The following is an 18,453-nucleotide window of genomic DNA, read 5'->3' as shown; positions in this document are numbered from 1 at the left end:
TGTTGAACGTCATGTGGGAGAGAAAAAATAACACAATTTTGATGTTGAGATTAACTTTTCCTACTACAAACGTAACATACATTTGTTAGTTATGCTAAAAAAATAGATTTACTTGTTTTCGTTTTGGATAAAAGCATATGTCAAATGCTGGAAATGGAAATGAGTTAACCAACTGAATAATGAACTACATGGTGTTTGGCATGAACTGTCATCACTGTTACATGTACTTTACTTCTCTCTTTCTGCCTCATTCCCTTTCTCTCTTTCCAGATTGGAGTGTGTGTCTAAGGTCACAGTCTCCAGGGATGCCCACCCATCTGGGACATTCCCCTTAGAAGACCCTCTCTTCCCTTTACTCTTTCGTGAAGATTCTTTTTTCACACGCTCGCCGGGTGCCTGACTGGTAGATGTGCTTCTCCTTTTCCAGCTGTAAATGTAAGAAAGACTGATGCTCCCACGATGCCCTGCATGTGTGCAGAAGACAAAAAAATGGATAGAAAAGGGCGAGAAATATGGGTGTAAAATGGGACGAAATGAAATTTTTACAAATATACTTCAAGATAACTTGAAAAAAGTCTGAAAGTTTTAAAACATTTTAAACAGATAGTATATTCAGTTTTTCACCCTCCGAATCACTTCCATCTGAGCCCTCCTCCTCTCTTCATCTTTCACTCTCCAGCGCAGGAGATCATAAATGTCCTCTCTGAAATCTCGGTTCATGATCTGGTAGATGAAGGGGTTTATCATGCAGTGTGACTTTGCAAAAATGGTAGGTATCAGAGTGACCTCAGGACTCAGGCTGGAAACATAATGTGACTTATCCATTCCTCCAGGTACAGAATCCAACGCTGATTTGGGTCCATGTCCTAATGAAGACTGAGATTGACCGGGAGTCACATTCCTCCAGGTACCAAAAGCATCTCCAAAGTGTTCTGGTGAGGTCCAGTTGACGAGGAAAGGAAAACCAAAGACGTCAGAAAGCTGTCGACCGTGATCGTACCCCGTTTCTGATATTCCAGCTGAGAGGGCTGTTCCCCCGTCTTCTCCAGGATGCTCCTCTTTGGCAGTCAGAGCAGAATAAAGAGAAATAATTGCATAGGGAGTCCAGGCGATGAGAAATGAGGAACACACCACTGCTGCTATCTGCAACAAGAATGGTTCAGAAACTGTATGATGCAAGAAGGAAAAGGAGATGGAATGTGAGGCATAAATGTAAGATTTATAAACTTAGACTATAAACTAGAATTATTGTGTTTAAAAAATCTGTCGTCTTTAAATGGTAATTCAGTTGGATCTGGTACCTTTGTCAGCCGAATATCTTTGTTGCTGTGAGTGACATTGGATGAAGGAATTGAGGCCAATATGCGACCAGACCGATACACCTGAAATCATCACACACTGTCACTACACTTGAATTTACTTCAACATACTTCAACCAGGGAATATTTTTTGTATCAGCGTGAATGATAATCTTGAAATTTTTCTCCTACCTTTATGATGATGGCAGCATATGAGGTGATGATGGTGAGGGTGGGAACTCCAAAGCAGAGTGTCAGGATCAGAAAAATATAGACTCTGTCATTCAGAGAAGACTTCATCCTCCACCTGTCCATACATAAATAAAATCAGCAACTATGATCTGTACTTGTGGCATGTTCCAGTTTCCAAAATGACTTGGCTTACGAGTGAGTATTATGTACAGGTTTCTTGCGAATTCACTCCAAAGCTTGCCACAAGTACACCACAAATTCCTATGTGAATATATAGTATTGTTAACTGCTGAAGACTTTTTACCAGTTTATGGTGCAGCTGATTCCAAATGGTTCAGGGCCATAACTACCAAAGCCAAAGACAGGTAGAGAAGCCCAGAATACTGTATAGAGCCACACTAGAGAAATTGATAGAGAGGCGTGTCTTTTTTCAAGCCACTGACCTGAGAATACGTAAAAGAAAGTTATAGCGATAGTTTTCATTGTTTATTCAGTCATATGTTATTTCAAACCTGTATTGCTTTCTTTCTTCTGCAGAACACAAAAGAAGATATTTCGAAGAATGTCAAAAACCAAACAACACTGGACCCTGTTGACTTCCATTGAATGGACACAAAACCACATTTTGAGACATATCTCAAAATATCCTATTTTGTGTTTCACGGAAGAAAGAGTCACATACATGTGAATACGTGATATTAGAATTTTTATTTGAAACAAACATACATAAACATCTACTGGGGACAGGAAAACGATGCTATAAGAATATAATAGGTATACCATATTGAAAGCTACAGATCTTAAAACAGCGGTCGAGGGAAATAAGGCTGGTGGTAATGAGGGATCCAATCCCAAAAACAAATCCCTGGAACCCGTACCACAGACATCCTGCTTCTCCAAAAATCCATGCATGAGACAGACTACAGTAGGAAAGAGAGTGAAACAGCAGTAACACAATCCTGAGTGCAGCAAATCCAAAAATATCCAGAACTCTGCATATCAAATATATGCTCAGATCTAATGACTCTTCTTCTTTTGCTGTTAAAGTTTCACTAAAGTCAAATCAGCTCAATATTATTCCTTGCTTGGATATTATGTAATAGCATTATCAGTGGCTTTTATATGGACTGTAAAGCTCCTTTTCTAAACAACACAATACCGTGACTGATTTTACAAGCTCCTAAAATATGGAGGAATGATCACAAGAGCGTAACAGACAAATGTACTGAGAGCTTTTCTAGACTTATAATGTATGCATATTGTATTTGCAAAGCAAAGAGCAAAACTAAATGTCTAAAACGCATTTCATTGGCGGTACCTTGAGGTAATAATACACGGCGCTCCTAACAGGCTGTAGCCAAAATCACACAAAGCTAGATTGACTGTCATCAGCTCATGGGCTCTGAGCTTTTTTCTCCTCTGACCATAAACTAACAACACCAGTCCATTCCCAACCACTGACACCACACCTGAGGAAGAGAGAGGGAGAGATTTTGGTCATAGTTATAGTAAAAAATATATGAGGGAATCAGTAGATGTGAATTTGTAGTGTGGTCAACAAACACAAAAAGCCTGAAATATTGATTAGCCTTATTTTTCTCCATATAAACAGATAAATCAATAGGTTATTGAAGAGTATGCCTTTTTGTTTTAGAAAGATTACAAGAAACTTTTTCTTAATGCGTTAATTATTTGGTTTTGCTACGTGCCTTTATTGTATTGCCCTTGTCCAAGATGTCCAAGAAAACCCATAATAAATTATAGGCTAATTATATTGATAACCAAAACAAAAAGTGAATTAACTAAAGAATCATAAAGGATGTAAGAGTGTCAGTGAAGCGTGCTTAAGATTACATAAATAACATAACTATAAAATAAAACAGTTTTATTTTTTCTATAGTCAATTTTTTTTAAACATGTTTAAACTGTGTATTTAGGTTACTATAAAATGTGAACTATGAAATTAGTACAAAGAGTTAATGAGATTTGAAAACAGTTACATGATGGATAATTATATATTTTTATATACAGCTCGACTGCTTTAACCTTACTTAATTCATTTACAGCTTCATTAAAAATGACACGCACAGCACACTTATGTTCTGTTCAATTCGACTGTCAATTCTTATTCAACAGTCAATAGATTGTTTTCTTTCTTTTCTGTACAGATCTCATATTTTATCACAGGCTTCACTCACACTGTTGTGTCCTTGGTTGGCTGTTGGAAAAACCTAGTTAGCAAATTTTGGTTGCAGTAAACCACAACTGTAATAATATGATTTAATGTCATTTTAAAAGTAACATTTCATATCGTATAATGAAAAAACGTAGCAAAATATATAAATGAGGTTTATAAAACAAAATACTGTATATAACAAAAGGTTACATTTTGAAAGAAAAAAGCACACTGGACAACAAAGCACTGTTCTTTTAGAAATATCTAGGTAATGTTTAAACAGTTGTGTACTTAACTACCACTAGAAGTCTGCAAAGATTTAAGCATATCAATAAATATCAAAGTATAAAGAAATGTATAGTGTGTATGGCTGTCAGAATAACATGTGACTGGCCTGTGATGATGAGGACGATAGCTATGCTGAGGTCAGCAGATGAAGTAAGATGAGAGCGGAAAGCATGAGGGACAGAGGATGGGACAAAGACAGACCCCGTCCATGAGCTATTCACACACTGAGACATTAACTGCTACAAAAGAGAGAAAAATGTCAATTTTAAGAACAGAAAAATGCTGTTGACATCCTTGGGACAAATGTTTAATAAATGATAAATTAAAAAATGATAAATTATACATAAAATATAACTAATAGGCTAATATAAATGTAATAATTGTATTTTATTATGAATAAATATATATAATGGTCAGAAATATGAGCAAAATGATATTTTTTCTAAACATTCACAAAAAAATAATTGTTATTTGTTATTATTAAATGGGAATTATAATGTTTTCACTATATTTTATTACAGCCACTTTTATTTTGCAAAGTTCGACAATCTTTTGGTACACATCAGAAATACATTCTTTGGTTTTCATGTTGTTAGTCACTCTGCTTTGCGAAAACATGTGAATATGAATGAGAATATACTTCTCAGATATTTTACTCAAGAATTTGTGGGAGTGAAAAAAAATCTAAAACATCAAAAAGGTAAACAATGGAAATGTATTTTCACGTCTTTTGCTCATATTCAAGAATGTCTTAACAAACATTCTGCTTCTATATATAATATGACAAAAATCAAGAAATGAATAAAGAAATAAAAACAACAACAGAAAAAAGAGAGAAGATAAAGTAATAGATAACAAACGTTTTATTTTCTAACACAAATGGTGTTGAACTGTGAGAGCTGTAGTTTCACTTGCTGTGTTCTGTGTCACCTCTTTTTTTCTCAGGTTTCAGGTGAAGCAGCTGATGAAAGCATTAGATAAAAGTTTTTACTCACCTTTCTCTCTGTCAGTGCACCTCTTCTGTGTTTTTCTATCTCCCTTTGTCAGTCTGTCGGTTAATCTCAAAGTAAAGCGCTTGCTTTCAATTATAAGCCGCTTTTGTTCCCTTTACTCTTTGTATATACTGGAGGAGTGAATCAATTTTTCTTTGGTCAGTCCGGCAATGGACCATCAGTATTCAGAAACGCACCGAACGATTGGAGCCCTCCCACGAGTCCTACCCTTTGACCTCCTCTACATCCACTGCCATTACTCTCTCTCTCGCTCTTCATCTCTGTCTGTTTACACCCCTAACTTCCACAGATGACCTGAACGATGATGTTTAAGTTGAAGGACAGCATGTGTTGCTACAGGTACAAGACTAATAGGCCAATGTGACAATCACTATATGCGTTTGTCGAGGAAAGCCTGAAATGCATATTGTAAATGTGCATAAATCCAACAACCATGTGAAATATTGCAGCTATAGTCTCTTAATCCACTATCCTCATTCTTATCAAGAGAATGGGAGAGCTTAAAACAGCAAAAATAAATTCAAACACATACGTGCAAGGATATACAAGGGCAATCTATAATCAATATTCTAGACCCTCAGAATCCTTTTCATGTCTGGTGCAACTGTGTAAATAAGCATGAAGCAATGCAAATGTAACCCATATATTTTTATGCCCCAAAGCATCATAATCGTTGTCAAAGCTGAATCCTGCTAATGCAATGCATTATTGTGATGTTGAAATGGGTTGCATGTCCACCACATCAATAAAATTGATAGACATTTCATAAAGGCTTACAAAGCCAAGAGTGTTTTGTTGATGGAAAAGTACTCACCCAGATTAACTAATGGACAGCGTATTGAAAAGTGAGAGAGAACGCATACCAGAGACCAGCGAGTCCCAAAACAAACCGTTGGATGTTAGAAAACATTAAAATAACTTACGGCCATTATAAAATGGATAGGTTCTGGCACGATTAACTTAACATGTCCAAAATATGTAAATCAGTTATGTCCTTTCCGTATGTGCCCATTTGAGGAATATGGACAGTTATGGTTGTGACAACTCTCACAATACGGAAAGCTGTGCTTTAAAAAAAAGCTTTAATTTACAGACCTCTTCGGAATATTAGTATGGTGAAAACTTGATTTTTCCACGTGCTCTTGGTTGGCGCTAAAAGCTTGTAGTGCAAGTAAACACCCATACAATTTCTTCATGTCTCACAAACAGAGGACTTTATTCAGTCACAGGTCGCAAGCAGACAGAAATGCCTTTGAAGTCAACATCTATTTTAAACCTCACACAGTAACAGAACAGAGCGTTTCCATATAAAAATAACATTGGTCTTCAAATTAAGCATTTTCCCCTTTAGGCATGCGGAGCAAGAATCCAATCAGATGGGAGAACGGCATGTCACATCAAAACGGCAAGAGGGTCACATCTACTCCTTGGAGGCCATGTGTGCCATCAGGTCACAGACACGGTTGCTGTAACCGAACTCATTGTCATACCTATGAGGAATTACAAATTCAGTTTCAAATCGGTTCAAACTACAAAAGCAAAGAGTTTCAGGACATTTTTTCTTACCATGTGACCAGTTTGACAAAGTGATCATTGAGGGCAATACCAGCACCAGCATCAAAGATGGATGAGCGACAATCCCCATTGAAGTCAGTGGACACCACCTACAGACCACACTTAGTTTTTAATTCCACAAAAACAGGACTTGAAACTTGCTCTATTACATCAGTACATATCCTGAAATGATACATACCTGATCCTCGGTGTATCCCAGAATGCCTTTCATGGGGCCATCAGCTGCAGCCTTAACCACCTTCTTGATCTCATCATACTTGGCCTGTAGTTACAATGAAGCACATTTTAAACATTTCGTCAGACGCACATTGAGAGATTTGATTCAAATTTGTTATATGCAAAGTTAATTTTAAACAAATCCACTGTACAGACGTGGAAGCAATACTTACTGGTTTCTCAAGGCGGACGGTCAGATCCACCACAGACACATTGGGGGTGGGGACACGGAAGGCCATACCAGTTAGCTTGCTGAAATAAGCAGGAACAGACATAAGGGCTTGTTTGGATTGCAAAAAATAGGAAGCAAGAATGACAGGAAACAATTGCAGTTCCCCAAAGTAAAGATCACAGTGCATCCCGAATGACGACCAAATATCAGCAAGTAAACCCTGACCTTTCACGCAACCATGCATAACACTGAATCTGAATCTCAAACTCATTTGTGGGAAATGACCAAAATCTAACCAATGAGGCAGGTGGGTAACGCTACTGACCCATTGAGCTCAGGAATGACTTTGCCCACAGCTTTAGCAGCTCCAGTGGAGGCTGGGATGATGTTCTGACTGGCACCACGGCCGTCCCTCCAGAGTTTCCCTGAGGGTCCATCAACAGTCTTCTGGGTGGCTGTAATAGCATGCACAGTGCTCTGAAAGAGAGGAAGGGTTATGAAACCAAAGCTTAAGTCACATCTCATTTGCATTCGTTGTGACCCGAGTGAGGATACATTTTAGCGTTACGGCAGGTCACAAAGCGACTTTTGGGTCAAAAGGCTTTTGGTGGGATTGAACTGGCAGCTTAATCTTACCATAAGACCTTCGACGATGACAAAGTTGTCATTAATGACCTTGGCCAAGGGAGCCAGACAGTTGGTAGTGCATGAGGCATTGCTAGAGAATAAATGAGAGAATGGTTCGAGAAAGTTTTGTTACTCATTTGCAAGTATTCATGTCCATGAGAAACAGTTTGTTTGAACCTTTTTTATGACTCCGTTTGCTTCAGCATGCCCCCTACTGGAGACTAACCCTCATTACAGGACACGCACACAATCGTGTGGTTGTTGTGCCAAACAGCATTTAAAAGACTCAATATTGATTCTAGGTAATAACCAAGTTCATGTTTGCATTTATACAGGTGTATGGCCATACCTGACAACTTTAAGAGAACTGTCATATTTCTCATGATTGACACCCATGACAAACATGGGGGCATCAGCGCTGGGGGCAGAGATGATGACTCTCTTGGCACCACCCTTAAGGTGAGCCTAACAGAAAGAGCACAAGACAAAGGTTTAGAAATACAAGCAAGACCAATTAGCTGACAGCTGATGTGATAAGTGACGTACAGAAGCCTTCTCAATGGTGGTGAATACTCCAGTGGACTCCACCACGTATTGAGCACCTGCATCACCCCATTTGATGTTGGTTGGGTCCCTCCTGCATGGACGACAGATATTAATCAGAAGTTTGTTTCACAAGTAAAAGTATTTTCCAGCTTGTAACACTCACTCGCTAAAGACCATGATGGCATGACCGTCAATGACCAGCTTGCCACCTTCAGCCTTAACTTCACCCTTGTACGGTCCATGGGTGGAGTCATACTTGAACATGTAGACCTGTTTAAAGAGAAAAGAGAATCAATCTCTTTTTAAATGGCATTAAAACTTACACAAGTTCAAGAAATAAACTTTCCTATCACTCAGAAGGAAACTTAAAAATAGGAACCAAAACTCACCATGTAATCTAGGTCAATGAAAGGGTCATTGATGGCCACAATCTCTACTTTCTTGGACTGGAAAGCAGCACGGGTCACCAGACGCCCAATGCGGCCGAATCTTGAAATACAGAAGTGTTTTAATCATTTCAAACTTTTGCTGGTTCACAGTACTTCAAGGCAGCTAAAGTTCTTAAACTCAATAGAAAAAAAACAAAACTTCAGTAAAACCTTCCAATTATTCTTTACATTGCTGGAATTTATATAAATGAGCTCTTACAAGCTGCCTGCAAGTAGGTTCACCCGTAATTTTCTGCTTCATCCACTAGATGGCACATGTGCCCCATTTCTAAACAAGTACGAAACGACTTCTAGTTCTTATGATACCCTGTGATTGGCCCCTTCATGCAACCAGACCAGTCAAAGATGACCAGCATTTGGACCCTTTCCAAATAGATTTTTAATCTCAAGTAATCTAAATGTTTTCATACATACAACTGGCAACAAATTCAAGTCATACAGTCTTGCAGTGTTCCCAAATGCATTAGAGAAATGGCAAATGAACGACTTTGTCAGAGCTTTAAAAAAGGCATGCCCTTTGCCATTAAAATGCTCAGAAAGAATTTGTGGGGACTCCAGCTGTCATTGTGAGCTATTCTGGTGCATATAACAGCAGTGCTGTTACAAGGGATTGACTCTATTTAGTTCCCTGACAAAATCCTCCCCTATATGTCCCCTATATACCGCAGACAAACAGGGATCACAGTACATACTGCTTTGCACCGATAAGGTTGAACAACCACTTCAAAACATTTGCATGACATCAGTACAAGCTGAGAAACAGGGTAAAGGCATAAAGTCCAGTAGGTATATAGCTCTTGGTAAATGGGGTTGACTGTTTGGCCAGAAGTAAGCCTTTAAATCTGCAGATTCATTAAAAAGCAAGGAAGCTAAAAGAACGTTAAAGAAAACTTAGTGAAATAGAGTCCTGACAACCCCAGTGACAAATGATACAAGCATTCCTACACAACTCAGTCAACAACAAAAAAAAACCCAACAACTTGGTCTTTTTATTAATTTATAATTTAAAAGCCATGAAAACAAATAGCAGCACAGTTCCAACTGTGCTCCATCAATCCCAATTTTCTTTTACAACCCAAATCCTTCCCTCAGCTGATCTAAAAGTTTGCATGACCCACCTTGAATAATCACAGATGTGTTGTGAAATATGTGGGCCTACATGTGAATTCAGTAGTAGGTTACATGAATGTGCCCTGTAGGCTACCCAAGGACCACATTTCCCACTGCATGACAGCAAAAGCTTTCAAAAAAGGTTAAAGTTGATTTTGGGGTCTCGCATGGTAGGGACAGATACAGATCACCTAGTCATTCGCATGTTCATTTGTGATGGAAGGCTTGTTTTGTACCCCAAGTGACTTTCAATGTCTTAAAATTCTCGTGATGTACAAACAAAAATACAAGTTCGAGGCCAAGTAACATTTTTGGATGAACTTTCCATATAGAGTAAACTCTGACCCTAGAGTAAAAGTCGGGAGAGAGTGGTGAAGTAAATCAAGATAAAACGTGCCTTGACGCCGCGATTACGTCACAACGCACACACCGCATTGGCACAAGACCAACAGTGCGACGCCCCCTCCAATCATTCAATGAAAACGCCACCTATGACCGATCAAGTTCTTCTGCTAATCAGCACCCTATAATACTAAGGCCACATTTGATCCATTTAGCTTTTAGATATACAAACACATTTGTGTCCCATGATACGATTCCATCCAACAACGAAGTTAAATTTAAACTTACCCGTTGATGCCAACTTTAACCATGATGCCCGATTTGGTCTTGTCCTCTGCTGAAAAAAAAGATCATTATTTGAATGTGAACTTGGATCACAAAGTGCAACAGGTTGCCTACGTGCAATGTAGTAGATATCAAGAGCTGCGGAGTGCGTGTAAACTTAATTCACGTCGAGATTACATAAGCTTTAACAGATATAAATTTAAGACGTCGTGCAAGTTTTATAAAGTTCGTGTCGAAGACACGTTAGTAAATATTTTATTTTTATAGTCAAAGAAATGATAGTCCGGGCATTGAAATCTGTATCCGAAGTGTATAATACGCCTTAAGTTTTATTTACCGTTTGTGAGAAGCCTCTGTTCCTCCTGACACCTCGTGTGTGAGTAGGTAAACCAGGGCAACTAGGTTAATTTATATCTGGTGTGATAGTGTTGGCCACGCCCCCTTGGACTTTAGAACCGGGTAGCCACGCCCCCTCCGAATGTCAAGGTCATAGTTAAATGTTGCATTCTTTAAATAATCATCATTTAATGAAGCCAATAGATATGAACAAAATCCTTAGCACGTTATATTTAATAATTTACATGCAAAGTTAATTTTGTTTAGGATCAGTTTCATCAGGAATTGGCCTGCCTTATGTCTTGCGTCTGAGCTTATCAGAAATATCTTGTGCATATTTATAGGCTTTTTAAAAAATACACCTGTTGGCATGCCATAGACAAGTTGACCTGGTGAAGTCATGCCTGTGGGGTTTGCATCATGGTTAATGATCTAAGCGCCAAGACAAAGGTTGCAGGTTCTATCCTGACAAAGACCAGTAAGTTCTTGAGTTTGCAACCCTGTGCATCACTGCAGGTTGTGATGGGTATGCCAAACCTGTAATTAATGCTAAGTGAGCCAATATGGGGAAAATATATTTGCTAATGTAAATCACAGACTAAGACGCTCCAAAAAGAGAGAAATTAGTGTGAGCGTGTTTGCCCACCCTGACCTTCTATAGTGACTGGTCCTGAGTGAGAGAGATGGAGCAAGGGATCAAATCACCCTCATCATGAGTGTGTGACATTTACAGGAAAGACCATGACCCTTCCCTGTGACTCCCTTCATCTCTCCATTGCTTTATTCCTACAATTGCATGTACGTAGCATCTCTTACCAGCACATGCGCATTAGAAAGAAAGTGTGCTCATTTTAAATTTATAGTGCACGTTGTTACCTTCACAATACACAAAAAATAATTTAAATCCATTGACAAGTGCTTTTCGGTTTAGAACAATTACAAACCTTTTAGGAATGACTGGATAGAGATTGATTATAGTTCATAAATTATATAATTACAAGGTACATTTCATTACTCATGTAGTGATCTTTCTGTTATCTGTTAGATGTAGCGTCATATACATTTTTGTAAATGTACATGTCTCTTTGTTGCAATTAATCATAGGGGTACAGTAGCAATTAACACCGACATGATCCGGGAAAGTAGATGCTTCATCATTGCACAGGCACAATGTGAGAATAGATTAATGTTTAAAGCAATTAGATGTGCGAGAGTGATGTTCCTTTAGTACAGTCGTATGTTTGTTTCAAGATATGATCTGCAACTTTGATTAATGTGAAAAGCTGTCATCTTGTCTCCAAACTGATGTTAAAGCTGAAGGATTTACTTAAATCATTTTGATGGAATTTGACAAAAACCTGTCACATCAGCACCAATATTAGATCCTGACAAAGCAATATTACTACTGTAATGTAATAATGCTACAACTTTTGTCTCGTCCCTGCATATTAGGTTGGTTTAGAAGAATTTTAGGAGTATATAAGTATTTTAATGTCACAAATATGACACATATCACATTTGAGTATACCATCTGAGGGTACCGTGTGGACTGTCACGACCGCTCCTGTAAACTCTCTTGGCTTCCTTTGATAGTTCTGAGGTCACAGAGATGAAGAGAAGGTCAAACTACATTCGTCACAGGATATTGAAATGAACCGGCATAGCTTCACGATTTAATCAAATAAATGTCCAAGCTAATCATAATGTGTGTTTACTTTCATGCCATAACAATCTCTTTTCAATTATTCTGCTCATAGAAACAAACTAAAAGCGCTCAGCAACCACCTCTGCAGTGTATGTATATCTCTGCTATCTTCTTCTCCCCCACCGGCAGAGAGAATGTGCTGGATGGTGTGCAGGGTCGGGCTAAAAATACGCAAACACTCTGCGACTGACCCCGCACCCTTTCCACTGGAGCTATCTTGTGCCTCTTTGGAGTGACCTGCACAAAGCCACTTCTCACTGTGACAACTGACTCACATGATTCAGCCAGAATCAGACAAGCTTTAAAATAAAGCACACGTAGACACATACAACTGTCATGTCACATGAACAAATTCACTACAGATTCAGATTCTTGAGCTGGAGGATTCGCAGCCATTCGTATTTGATCTAACTCTGTTTTCTCATGTGTATGGATGTGGGTGTGTTATACATTAACTTATTATTAAAGCTGTCTAGTTGTATTACAAGCTGTAGAGTTCAGAGTCCTCCTAATGGCTAAAGGTTAAACTATACAAGTGCCATCTTGTGGTCAAATTAAAGAAATGCATCTGCTGTTAAAAGAAGGTGTGTAGGGTTATAGTTTGCATTTCAAACAACACTCTACACTGTAAAAAAACCCGGAAAATGTACTGGTAATTTTCTGCCTGTGCTTTATCCGTTCATTTGACTGACATTTCCGTTAATGTTAAAACACCTCATTAGTTTCCCTGGTCGTTAATTGCCCCACACCTGTTTCTGTTCTCCCTAATTATGTTCTCCATTGTATTTAAGCCCTGTGTTTATTGTCCGGTTTGCCTTACACACCTCTTGTGGATTCCTTACACACCTCTTGTGGATTCATTAAATACTTGTGGATCACAAGATGGAATATACTCCTTGTTGTGCGCCTCAATACGCTACATCCCGTGACAGAAATGCAGTGCAAAATTTAAAATACAGGTAAAACAACTGTAAAAAACTTAATATGGAAAATTCCTTCATATTTATACAATATATAGTTCCATACTTTTACAGATTTTTTAAAAGTGGGTGCATGGAACAAAAGTCAATTTTAGCAAATATATGTGCGAGAGGGACATGATAAAACAGTTCCAAAAAATCTGTAAAAATTAGGACATTAGGATTTCACAAGTAAAACAATTAACTTTTAAAGTTTATCTGAGTATAGGCTATTTTAAAAACTAATAGTACATTTAGCATAGAATCCTCATAAGATGAGCAAATATAATAATTGCATATATAGTAGGGATGCACCAATACCACTTTTTAAAGTACCGATATTTTTTTCTGGTACTTACCGATACCGATGCCTTTACCTATGCCTGTACCTTTTCACAAAACAGTGAGACTAATAAAAATAGAATAGCTTTATAATTACAAACAACTAAACTCTTTATGAAAAAAGAAATACTTTTATGTGCTTGTCACAAACTTTCAAAGCAAATTTCACAACAAATTTCAATCAGTTCAGTCAGTTATGCCACATGAGGTATCGGTCTTTGGTATGGGTGCATTTTTACGAGTATGAGTGCGAATACATGAGCTTAGTATCGGTGCATCTCTAATTTATAGTATATGAAAATGTATAGAAAATATAAATTCTTTCAATGACTATACCAATATTTGTATAAAACTATTTTGGACCGTTTATGCATGGGAATTTGTAACTGTTTTACGAGGTGGCAAATTCGTATGAATTGATATGCTGTGAAACGTACAAAATGAAGGATTACTGAAAAAAGCAACATTGAAGCCCCACCCCTAACCCCGCCCCTAAACCTAGCGTTCAAAAGTGTAGGCTACGAATGAGATAATTTTTGCTAATAAAAGGTTTTGTCAAGCTACTAGATTGTGTCCCAGTAAATAGAAAAGATTGAATGAATGTAATATTTCAAGCTAAAATGCTCCTACACAAATATTTTAGTGATACAATTTAGTGACAAGAAATGGAAGAAAAAAATTGTAAAGCGATTCGACACATTCAGTAACTGTTGGTGTGTGTAAGACTACAAATACCTTCTCAGCGTCAGACGATAAAAATAAGAGCGATTTGTATTCTGTAGTGAAAATATCCTGTTATTTGATATTTGGTAGAACATAATTAAGTAAAAAACATACTTAAAATTTTGCAAATATTAGATTCCTTACAAATCATTCTTACTTTTTTATCTTCAGTGTGTGAATGAATGAGGCATACAGCGCTTTATTTTGTATTGCTGTACACCCAATGCGCTTTACAATCATATGAGGGGCGTCTCCCCCCCTAACCACCACATCACCTCACACATTGCTTACTCTTTATCACAGAGGGATGTGTGTCAGTCTCTTTGTTTGTTTAATGAGAGCTAATTTTGGCTGTGAAAATCACATTATATTCTATGGTTTACATATTCTGGGTTTGAGATTAGTGAAATGGGCAAACGCAGAACAGCAGAAAAAATAGGATTTGAAGATGTGTGGGATAAGAAATGAAGGATACCTGCATTTAGAAAGCGTAATATAAACATTCATGTTCAACGCACCAAATACATGATATAAAATACAAACGACATGCAGAATGCAAAAAGAAACAGAAGACTTTTTTATAATTTATTAATTTATTCATGCAAAATGTACAGAAATAATGTAAGCATTACTATGTTTATGTACCATGCATGATCTTTAAGCTTTTCACCACAGACATTTCTATTACCTTGATATCTGTGGTCACTAGTAAACTCAAAAGCCAGATCACTATAACTCATCTACATTTAAGGAACAAGTAAAACACTCAATTCTTGCTACCCTCATTGAGAAATAAATATGCAAATACAGCGAAACAACATATCACTTCAAATCCGATGTAAGAAATAGTATATTTAAATACATTAATGAATTTGTCCACCTAGTTCTCTTCTTTTCTCGGCCTCCCAGACTAGACCAGAGTTTGGTCATGATCTCTACCTTCAGTAGGACAACCATTATCACATCATCTTGGTTCATCCCTCAGTTCATTTTTAGCACCCGAGACCACTCATCGAGCCAATCCGGTCCAATTTCAGGCCAAAACAGCCTCGGTTCCAACCCCTCCGTAACCGATCTGGTGGAGCTCGCTTCTGATTGGTCAAAGCCCCCTTTAAAAGGCGGATCCAGGCATTCTCTGTCTGCACGGGTATGTCAATCCATTTAGGGTATTCTGCAACTTTTACCCCAGAATTGAAGGTCTGCATGGGCTCTTCTGACTGGTCACTTGTGAGATTCTCAAGATCATCAAGGGTCAAAAGGTCATTGTAGTGCTCAAGGAACTGATTGATGACCTTTAAAATGAGCATTCTGATGTCAGAAAATGTTGTATTAACAATCTACAATCTACAATGTACTAACACGAGGAAGCTCACCTGCATGGCTTTGTCTGGGGTGTGCAGAGCTCGAGTGTGACCAGGCACTGGGTGGATGAGCAGGGCTACAAGTACCACAAATACAGAAGAGCACAACATGGTGCAAGTGATATTTGTCCCAGATACACCACTAATGCTGGAATGGATAGTTAGAACAGGTTTAGACGAACACACCCAAACACAGACACAAATGGACACAAGACTGTAGAAAATATAGACACAAACAGTGAACACAAAGAAAGGCACAAAACAGAAAAAGAAGTTAGTTGCACAATGAAACTGTTATAGTATTGATTAAACCCAGAATCAGGTTGAAAACATCCTTATTGTCTTACAGTACATCAACCGTGTATGGTTGACTCCATTTAAACCATATTCAGGTGTCACTTTACACTGTCAGAAAAAAGTGCAAAACTGTCTCTTTTACCGTCACTGGGCTGGAACCCTTGTAGGGGGTCCCATAACATCCTGCTTTCAAATGTACAGTTAAATTTTAGGGAAAAAAAACATTTCAAGGTATACAATAGGTCCCTAGGGTACAACAATGTACCAAAAAGGAACAACATTTTATGTTTTGTATACTGTAACTGTCATGATACAAAATAGGAACTTTTAAGGGTAGCACCCCACCAATGATAAAAGGTACAGTTTTGTACTTTTTTCTGACAGTGCACCAAATAAAATAAGCAATTATATTTTGCATGAAGGATATATGACCTATTTTTTGCAGGGTGACATTATTTCCATGAAATTGGCTTTTTCCCACGTTTGAAGGTTTAACCTTTAAGTTTCTTGTCATTATTTTCAAGTTTTGACTCTTATTCTCATTAGGAAAATAGATTAATTTGCATATTATTACACAAAAATATTTACATTTTCATTATAGCACTTCTTCATATTACAGTAACATAAGAAGATAATAAGAAAATAAATAAATACAACTGTTTTCTTTTTGCATTGTGGCAATTTATAACAGAAAATTGTGTTTGAGAGTATGCTTAATTCTGATGCAAAAATGCAAATTCTCAGTAAAATAAAATCTTCAAAATCTCAAATATCTTCAAAATCTTTTAAATAATTAAAAACATAAGTTAAAATGATTTCCGGCAGTATTTATTTCCTTATATTTTTTTTAGATTATTATCTGGGCATATTCTTGGCAGGTAGTTTTACTTAATTTCTAGGTAAAATAACATTTTAAAATGTATATATTTTGCTGAAAAAAAACAGTTTTGTATATATAACGTAATGTTGTTTTAAATGTTGAGATAACTTGTAAAATATAATCAGTAATTAATGATCAATGATCAATTAATGAATTGGATGCATTACCTCATTTTGCATTACACTATTTAACCTAGAATATACAAACAGAAAAATATATATAAAAAGTCATTAATAAATAGTTTTACTCACCAAAGATAGATTGTAGATCTTCTAAAGCCTGACTAAGTGTTTTATTCCTGTTCCATCCCTTTGACTCTTTCTGTCTCGTCTCAGTTTTTGGCACCTGCTATGGGCATCTCTAGCCTCCTCTTTCCTCTCTCTCTGTGAGTGCAGGAATTTGATGTAATGTGGGTGCTGTTTGTATGTCAATGTGTGTTTGCATGAGCTGGGTGAGTATGTTAATAGTATCTCATGTGTAAGTATGAGTGTCTATATATGCTTTATCCCCCCACCTTCCTCAACTCATGCCACACACATACAAATCTATTTCCCTCCCATTTTTCTCTTTCTCTCTCTATGTCTCTCTCTCTCACGCACATACAAATGCACATAATTATCTTGATGTCTCTCGGATGATGTCAGAGGTATCGAGGGGGTGCTTGACGTTGTCGAGGGGATCAGGCAGAGGGATGCCACCTTTTGCCTGTAATGTGACATCATATGGACGCACATAGCAAAAAATCGTGACACAAAATCAGGGCACCACAACCAGGTGTCTCCATCCACCCTCTTAAAATGATCTCATCCTTTTTTTTCTTTTCATCCGTCCATCCTCACATCCTTTTGTTTGCAAGCTGTGACCTTGGCTGCCAAAAGCACCACAGGCTGGGGGAATATTGTGTCTGTTGAGAGGATGCCAGCCCTTCTTTAGTGGACTTAACTCAAGTAGATATATAGAGCTTTCAATATCTGTTTGAATAGAGAAAGAGACATTTCTCGCTTTTCCTGCATTTACAGCAAATGGACATGAGTGCTGTTGTCTCAGAGTCATTGTCAATGTCCATCATTCAAATCACAGGAGTATAAAGCTCATTTTTCAAGCCACTTAATTTTACATTGAAAGAATAAAATTGCACACATTGAGAATGAAACCTTCTGTTGGTCACTGTGGGAAATGCCATTCCTTTCCTTTTTTTTCTTTTTCTCTGTGAGTACCATCACAGACTGCCAGTGCCATCTGCTTACGGCCCCCCTGGCCTTAAGAACATGATATGAGAGCAGGCACACACATATACACATAGACTTAAGTACAGGTTTTCACTGAAACACTGTAGCATCCAGTGATAACATGTATCACAAGCCTTTTTAACAAGTAGCAATCTACATGCTTCATTCTTGATTTGTAATGCTATTTGTTCTCTTTAAAGTCACAATGTATTGCCCACATGGCTTTGGAGCTGATAGATTTGAGCAGTTTAACAGACGTGCTATTGTAAACTGTCTTTTGCAAGCGAAGTCTGATTGAGTTTAGGGAATTTTTTTAAACAGTGTATGTAAAT

The 18,453-nt window shown here is 37.6% G+C and overlaps 3 protein-coding genes across 4 annotated transcripts; all 3 read right to left on the bottom strand.

Annotated features, from left to right (window-relative positions):
• Positions 1–28: 28 nt before the first annotated feature.
• On the bottom strand, positions 29–5,248 carry opn9 (opsin 9). Its single transcript, XM_057340570.1, is given in 10 exon segments — positions 29–464; positions 625–648; positions 651–1,143; positions 1,302–1,382; positions 1,491–1,605; positions 1,795–1,933; positions 2,271–2,410; positions 2,809–2,959; positions 4,061–4,193; positions 4,950–5,248. Coding segments are annotated over 9 exon segments (1,506 nt in total). The 5' UTR covers positions 4,188–4,193; positions 4,950–5,248; the 3' UTR covers positions 29–228.
• A 906-nt stretch (positions 5,249–6,154) lies between these two features.
• Positions 6,155–10,707, bottom strand: gapdh (glyceraldehyde-3-phosphate dehydrogenase). Of its 2 annotated transcripts, none has more exons than XM_057340308.1 (12): positions 10,627–10,707; positions 10,293–10,338; positions 8,493–8,592; positions 8,267–8,373; positions 8,104–8,194; positions 7,907–8,022; positions 7,567–7,648; positions 7,256–7,407; positions 6,932–7,010; positions 6,721–6,804; positions 6,534–6,631; positions 6,155–6,457 (listed from the first exon to the last, which is right to left on the bottom strand). In XM_057340308.1, exons 2-12 carry the CDS (start codon positions 10,313–10,315, stop codon positions 6,388–6,390), a joined length of 1,002 nt encoding a protein of 333 aa, XP_057196291.1. In that variant the 5' UTR covers positions 10,316–10,338; positions 10,627–10,707; the 3' UTR covers positions 6,155–6,387. The 2 variants fall into 2 exon arrangements, with proteins under 2 accessions (XP_057196291.1, XP_057196293.1); XM_057340310.1 differs by having other exon boundaries at positions 10,293–10,341; positions 10,627–10,698.
• Positions 10,708–14,939: 4,232 nt separating this feature from the next.
• Positions 14,940–17,503, bottom strand: nppcl (natriuretic peptide C-like). The gene is made up of 3 exons (XM_057340096.1): positions 17,144–17,503; positions 15,728–15,929; positions 14,940–15,646 (listed from the first exon to the last, which is right to left on the bottom strand). Exons 2-3 carry the CDS (start codon positions 15,824–15,826, stop codon positions 15,347–15,349), a joined length of 399 nt encoding a protein of 132 aa, XP_057196079.1. The 5' UTR covers positions 15,827–15,929; positions 17,144–17,503; the 3' UTR covers positions 14,940–15,346.
• Between the last annotated feature and the right edge of the window lie 950 nt (positions 17,504–18,453).

The sequence above is a fragment of the Triplophysa rosa genome, linkage group LG8 (genome assembly GCF_024868665.1).
Source record: "Triplophysa rosa linkage group LG8, Trosa_1v2, whole genome shotgun sequence".
In the NCBI taxonomy this organism is placed as follows: Eukaryota; Metazoa; Chordata; class Actinopteri; order Cypriniformes; family Nemacheilidae; genus Triplophysa; species Triplophysa rosa.
This window is presented reverse-complemented; position numbering and strand designations above follow the sequence as displayed.